The following is a 6,407-nucleotide window of genomic DNA, read 5'->3' as shown; positions in this document are numbered from 1 at the left end:
CCCACATTGAACACCTTCAGGAGCAAATTGGATGCTTATCTTGCTGGGATCCTATGACCCCAGCTGACTTCCTGCCCTTTGGGCGGGGAGCTGGACTCGATGATCTTCTGAGGTCCCTTCCGGCCCTAATGTTTATGAAATCTATGAATTTAATAAGGGCAAAAGAGTCTATTTCCCGAACTTTGCTAACATAATAATTGAACATTTTTTTGCCAAAACATAATTTTAAAAAATTGCTAATTTGGTAAAGCTCAAAACAGGTGAAATGGGTTTATAATAGAAAGTGTTAGTCAACCTTGATTTTACATTTGTCAGTTCCTATAAAGCCATCAGGAAATTGTACGCTTAGTTGATTGTATACTTTAATATAAGTGCTGTTCAGTTTTACCTTTATATAAAAGACCTAATAAAAATGTACTCATGAAATACAATGAAACTTGGTGGTATTGAAACTTGATTTTTTTTTTTTTTTTTTGTACCTTAGGTCCTCTCCTTTATCACTTTGAAAATTTGGCAAATGAACTTTCTATAGAGTTGAGTTATGAGGATATAAAAAATGTTATATTACAATATGGATTTCATATAGAGGTAAGAATAAATTGCAGTTTCCTAGTAACATTCAAGGAGGTGGGCTATAGCCAAAACTCGCACTACTTAAGTGTAATTATTTTAATAATACAGACTAGTATATTTTATATACTTATATTTTTATAATCTTGCTGCTAGTTGTGATCATTTTGTATGTATTAAGGGGCCAAGGACCCCTGATAGGAAATGTCTAGTAATAATGCCTCTTTAGGAGAAAAATACTTTGGGATTGAATTGTTGGAGAAACTACTGTGTCACAGAAAAATGTCCTGTAACTTTTGAATTTTTATTTTCAGGTAGAGAGAGAATCTGTTTTGTCCACGTACACTGTGAATGAACTCTCCATGATGAAATACTACTATGAATGTGTGTTGTTTGTAGTTAGGAAACCAGAATAGCAGTGTTTCAAAGAGATTCTTTAGAAAAAATGTTGGAGTTAGTGCTAGAATTGACAAAATGGACTGTGGGTAATGGCTGGACACAACCTCAAATCAGTGGTGCCTTCTTATTCCTAACATAATTTAGATAGTGTCTATTTTCTTAATCTGTATTGCTATCCTGACGTACTATGCCATGCATATTTGTACTGCAGTAGTGAAAATGGAGGGGAAAATGTTCACAATACACTGTCTTTGTGCTTTAGAAGTCAGAAGTCATAAAAACCTCCCATGGTTTCAATGCATCTGCCATGAGTCTGCCCATACAAGATTGACTTTATATATTCTGTCTGTTTTCTTTCATAAAATTCCAATGGCTTTCATTTTTTTTCCTGTTGATTTACAAATAATCAAGAAGTTTGCATAGTACAAACTCTGCCACTCTGAGATAAGCATTTCTAAACAAGCAGTTTTTTATTTTTAAAAGCTGTGAAGTCTGGAGTTGTTGAAAAATGGTAAAATGCTTTGTGAAAGCAGTTCATAGTGACCTTTATAAACCTTGAAACTATTTTCTGTAGGACTGAGGAAAGAAATAATTAGAATAGTTTAGGAGCTGTAATTTTCTCAGCCCTTAGGTTCACCAGTCTGTTCAAAGCAACTAATCTATAGCCAATTTAAAATACTGATTGGTTAAAGTAGCTTGTCACAATGGAGCCGTAGTAAATAAGCCTCAAGCCAGAAGACCTGCCCTGATGTGTGTCAGGCATTTGGCCCGCTTGAAGTTTATTAGTTTAATTTATCTGTTGGTTAAGCCAATATTTCTGAAGCAATATTTTTTTTTATTAGAGATCATTAAACAACAAAAAACATTCCTTTTTTAAGGAAAGCAGTTGAACATAATTGAGACAGCTGTGCCACTGTTACCATTAATATGAACATGGAAAAAACTGTATAAATTGTGCATTTTTAGTAAGAGCTTCTACATCTATTCAACATTTATAGGTCAGTTGTTAGATACTTGACTGGAACTTTAAGGCAATTTATCCATGCTACACTAAATCTACCTCTAATTTTGTTATTTCTTTATGTTAAGTTGCCTGGTGATTCTATACAGGAGAGCTTCTGTCACTTTTGAAGTTATACATATATTCAGTGAAAAAAAATTTTTTAAATATCCTGTGTTTAGAAGAATCAAATTAGCTATTTAGTTTTCTTTACATTGACATCATTAACTTAGCAACATTGTCATCCATTTTTAAAAATCATTTAAAATGAAAAAGGTGTTATGGGGAACTGAGGCTTTTTCAGTGGGTTTTCTTGCTAATGGCACTAGATTATAATGTGATTGTTTTGTGTTTTTTTAACTCCAGAAAATATATGAGTTATATTATGAGGAAAATATGAGAAAAATATGCATAATATGAGCAAAATATGCCCAGGGCAAGTGTGCCCAGGGCAATCCTCTTATTCTTTTTCCCACTAGGCGGTACATAAAAACAACAGCAATCAGCATCATGGATGATGTGCAAGGTGTTCTGGGAATGACAGATTTCCAGAATGGCAGTGGAGGGAACTTTTACTCCTTTATTTTTGCTGCCAAAGCCCATGTCGAGAGGGCAAAAATCTGCTGATTTTGGTGTCGCCGAAATTGGGATCAGTTCTTCCCCCAGCAGAAGCAGACTTCATTGCTGATATTTTAAAACTATGATTCCCAGAACACTTGCTTTCTATGACACAAGATGCTCCATGCTGCTGCAATGTACAGCTGTGAAGTGTAAACCCAGTGGGGTACAGGAGGTGCTCTTCCCCTTAGGTGGTACCTGGGTCACATGCCCCACTAACTCACCCCATGTTATGGTCCTGTTAAACTCCATTGCTTTCATCTAACTGTGACCCCTTCTCCTGGAATTTGCTTGGCTGCATCCTTTGTAAGGCCATTTCTAACTTTATCTTTTTTTCAGTAAGGCAGGTATATCGTGCCTCTGGATTTGCTTTAATTTACCTGGGAATTTTAAGTTATGCTTTTTTCGTTTTGTTTTGTGGAGTGATTCTATTTTTATTGTTATTACATAAATACTATCTAGAAGCAGAAAGCCTATAGACATAGTTTAAACTCAGGATACCTGCCAATGAGGAGTATTAGACCAACATTGTCTGTAAGTTTACTTGTCCAGAGCCTGGACTTTCTGTTTTTACTAAAAAAAGTATTAAGGACATTTTTTTTTGCCTTAAAACAAACTAACAAAAAGGCTAAAATTTGCCCAGCCACAAGTAACGTTTATTGAAACCTGATTTGTACTGCCTTTCAGTGAAACAAAAACTTTCTGATTTTTATAAAGCAATGGATGGTTTCCTGTAGCTTTCATTCCCTTGTGGTACAATCTGCTCTAATGCTTTTACTGTGAACTTCTCATAGAAGAAAGATACATTTCAATAAAATGCTACTAATATTTTAAAATCCCTTGAAATAAGGCATGGTCAGGGTAAATACTGATCATAAAGTTCCTGAACACTTAGTTCTGTAATATTGCCCATTCTGCCTTGTCTCTTTCTTTTTATTCAGTGGGCATTTCTCCTGTAAAAGAGGTATTCCCATTTTTACGTGTATAAATTTGTACTACCCTAGTGACTGACACACAAGAATTTTTTCTCTTTCTCGGTATTGTTTTTCCATTCCCCCCCGACTGAAAAATGGCACATTTGACACTAAGCCCCTTTTGGAAAACATCAGTGTTCTTCATTCTAAATACCTGTTAGATATACAACAGTATGTTTTACTTTCAATTTAGGGAATATCAATTCAAATACATGTTTCCATAAACTTTCCTTTCAGAAATATGAGAGTTATATTGAGAGTTGGAGGAAATGTTATCTTCCAGATAAATCATATGAATTGGTGATCCTCCATCTCTATTCAAATGTACTAATTTTTAAGATGATCTTTTGTACATTAATGGACAGGGATAATTGTGTATTATTCAGAGTGTCTTAATTCTTCTCCTTCTCAATGTTGTATTCACAGGGAAAATGTGTATAATGATCAGCTGAAACCAGGACAACTTAGGTCATTATTGAGTTGTATGTGGTATTGAGTGTGTAAAATTATAAAAGTGAGACGCTGCATAATCTGCTATGTAACATTTCTTTATATGGAGTAGGTTTGACAAATGTAGTGTCCTGTATTTTTATTTATATGTAGTTCATTCTAAAATCAGTTACAAAGAACTGAATTGGAAACTTCATGTGTCTGCATGATTTTTCCTCTATTTTTAATGTGTATAATAACTTGATTTTTCTTGAAATATTAAAGTTTGCAGAACGAGTAATGGATTACACTTTATTAGCTTGACTCTTCTTGTAGTAAATTTTGGTTTAAAATCATAATTTCCTTCCCCCAACTCAGTAGACAGCTGTCTAGATAACCTAGTTCCTTCTGATATTACGCTGTCTGCTGATTTTAATTTTTTTTTTGTACCGTGTGAAGCCTTATAAATATTAATTAGTAGCGTAGAGCTGGTCAGGAATTGGAAAATGTTGATTTATTGAACACAGTGTTTTGTGGAACCTATCATGAACTCATATTGAGCTGTAGGAAGGCTTCAGTGGGGAAACCTTCTTGGTTTCCTGGTGAGATGCAGGGGGATCTTGGCCTCCAGGGTCCATGGCCCTGGGATGGTCTACGTTGAGGCTCACTGCACTGAAGCTAGCAATCCCAAGGCTTCCAAGTTTGTGACTGGGTCTACTTTCCATGCCAGCTCTGGGGTCTTGCAGAGTGTTTAAGAGCTCCCAGAGCTGGCTGTGTACAACTGTTCCCATGGGCTGAAAAGCACAAATTGCACAAACTAGCTACTTTTCAAATCTTTACATATGGATTGGTGTGATTAGTACTAATCGTTTAATAGGATAAAAATGCTGGTTTGGATCTTGCCAAAGATTGATTTCCAAATTTCTGTAACCTCTTTGCTATCCTGAGCAGTGACAAGTAATAATTTTTATTTTTTCCCTTTACTCCAGACTCTCAACTTGAATTGATAGGACTTTCCATGTATTTTGTTGGCCCCTCATTTGAAGAAAATAAACTGCTAATAGGCCAGTCTGGCTATAGCTTGGCACTGTTTTTGATAGTTTTCATATATGGTTTGATGCCTTTTCACATTTTGGAATTGATGCTTCCAAAACCTTTATAGGCAGTATTTCATCTATGACTATATACAATAAAACCTGTGTTTAACCAGCATTCTACTATCCTGAATACTCTATTAACTGGAATTTTCTGGCTGGCTGGGATGTGAGGAGCTCTCATGCCACCCCCCACCCCCCCAGGGGTTTTCAAGGTGAAAACCCTGCCTTGGATAACCAGAACTTTTAGATCCTCCCCCCCCCCCCCACCTTTTACTCCACTTGTGCAGGTTAATACATTTTTACTGTATATTTCTCCTGTGTATATTTAAGTATATACGGTGTGTATATGTGTGCATACTGTACTAATATACTAGAGGGAGAGGTGTGTATTCCTTTGACTGTTGTATACTGTCTATAAGTTTTGAAAGATGACGCTAATCCATTCCAAAATGCGAGGGAATGTTGTAGGCACAATGGCATGATCTCCTTGTCCCTTCAATTTCCCCAAGAGGAGAGAGAGAAAATTAAAAGGTGGGAAGGAGGAGAGGCACAGAGCCCCTATCACCAGTTTACCAGAGCTATTCATCAAGCCCTGCTGTCTCTAATTCAGCCACTAGTTGACGGTGACTTTTAGAGACTCCGAGATTAACAGACCCTTCGCTTCCCCCCCCCCCATTTCATTTCCTCTTTTTTTTCTTGAGGGTTATTTCTTTTGGCATGCAAAAAAACACAGGATCTTACACGCCGCCCTTGGCATAGGTAAATGGGACGGGGGGGTTATGAAGCACCTGTAGAGGTGCGTTATTCTGGCAGGGAAGTGAAGGGGGTGGGGAGTGGCTCGATGCAAGGAGTTGGCGGCTGGGCTGTCGGAGGCGTTTCCACGGGTTGCCGGCAATGGCACCGCGGCGGGGGGGCAGCTGAGTGGAGGGGAGGGAGCCCCGCGGCAGACCGGGCCCAGGGGCTGAGGCACAAGCGAGGGGGCGGAAGGAAGGACAGCCCCCGCACTGGCGGCCGGTTCGGTCGAGCCGCACCTGCGGCTTGGGCACAGCTCCATGCGCACGGGGACGCCTGCGACACAGCAGCATGGCACGCCCGGCCCCTTCTCTCTGCCCCTACCTTACCTTACCCTGCCCTACCCTTCCCTACCCCTGCCCGGCGGGCTACAGGTACTTGAACGCGCACGAGCCCCCCCCCCGGAACGACGTCCGCATGCGCCTCACGGGCCGAGGGGGCGGTGCTCGCCTTTTGCCCTGGCTTCGACGAGCGGCTATTGGTGTGTCTGGGGGTGGGCGGGGCACACAACAGCCCCGAGGGAGCGCT

At 39.1% G+C, this 6,407-nt stretch overlaps 1 protein-coding gene across 5 annotated transcripts in view; it reads left to right on the top strand.

The window, feature by feature from the left end:
* Positions 1 to 6,407, top strand: part of CARNMT1 (carnosine N-methyltransferase 1) — a 40,692-nt gene that overhangs the window by 29,034 nt on the left and 5,251 nt on the right. For 2 of the 5 annotated variants that reach the window (XM_019555088.1, XM_019555087.1), the window contains exons 7-8: positions 485 to 588; positions 885 to 4,295. In XM_019555088.1, coding sequence (XP_019410633.1) covers positions 485 to 588; positions 885 to 986 — 206 coding nt within the window. In that variant the 3' untranslated portion in view covers positions 987 to 4,295. Of the gene's footprint in view, positions 1 to 484; positions 589 to 884; positions 4,296 to 6,407 lie in introns of those variants that run through there. The other 3 variants (XM_019555086.1, XM_019555085.1, XM_019555089.1) reach the window with 2 other exon arrangements.

Source organism: Crocodylus porosus, unplaced genomic scaffold, assembly GCF_001723895.1.
Source record: "Crocodylus porosus isolate Cpor-Errol unplaced genomic scaffold, CroPor_comp1, whole genome shotgun sequence".
Taxonomy (NCBI): Eukaryota; Metazoa; Chordata; order Crocodylia; family Crocodylidae; genus Crocodylus; species Crocodylus porosus.
Note: the sequence above shows the minus strand (reverse complement) of the source record. Positions and strands in the feature narration are given on the sequence as shown.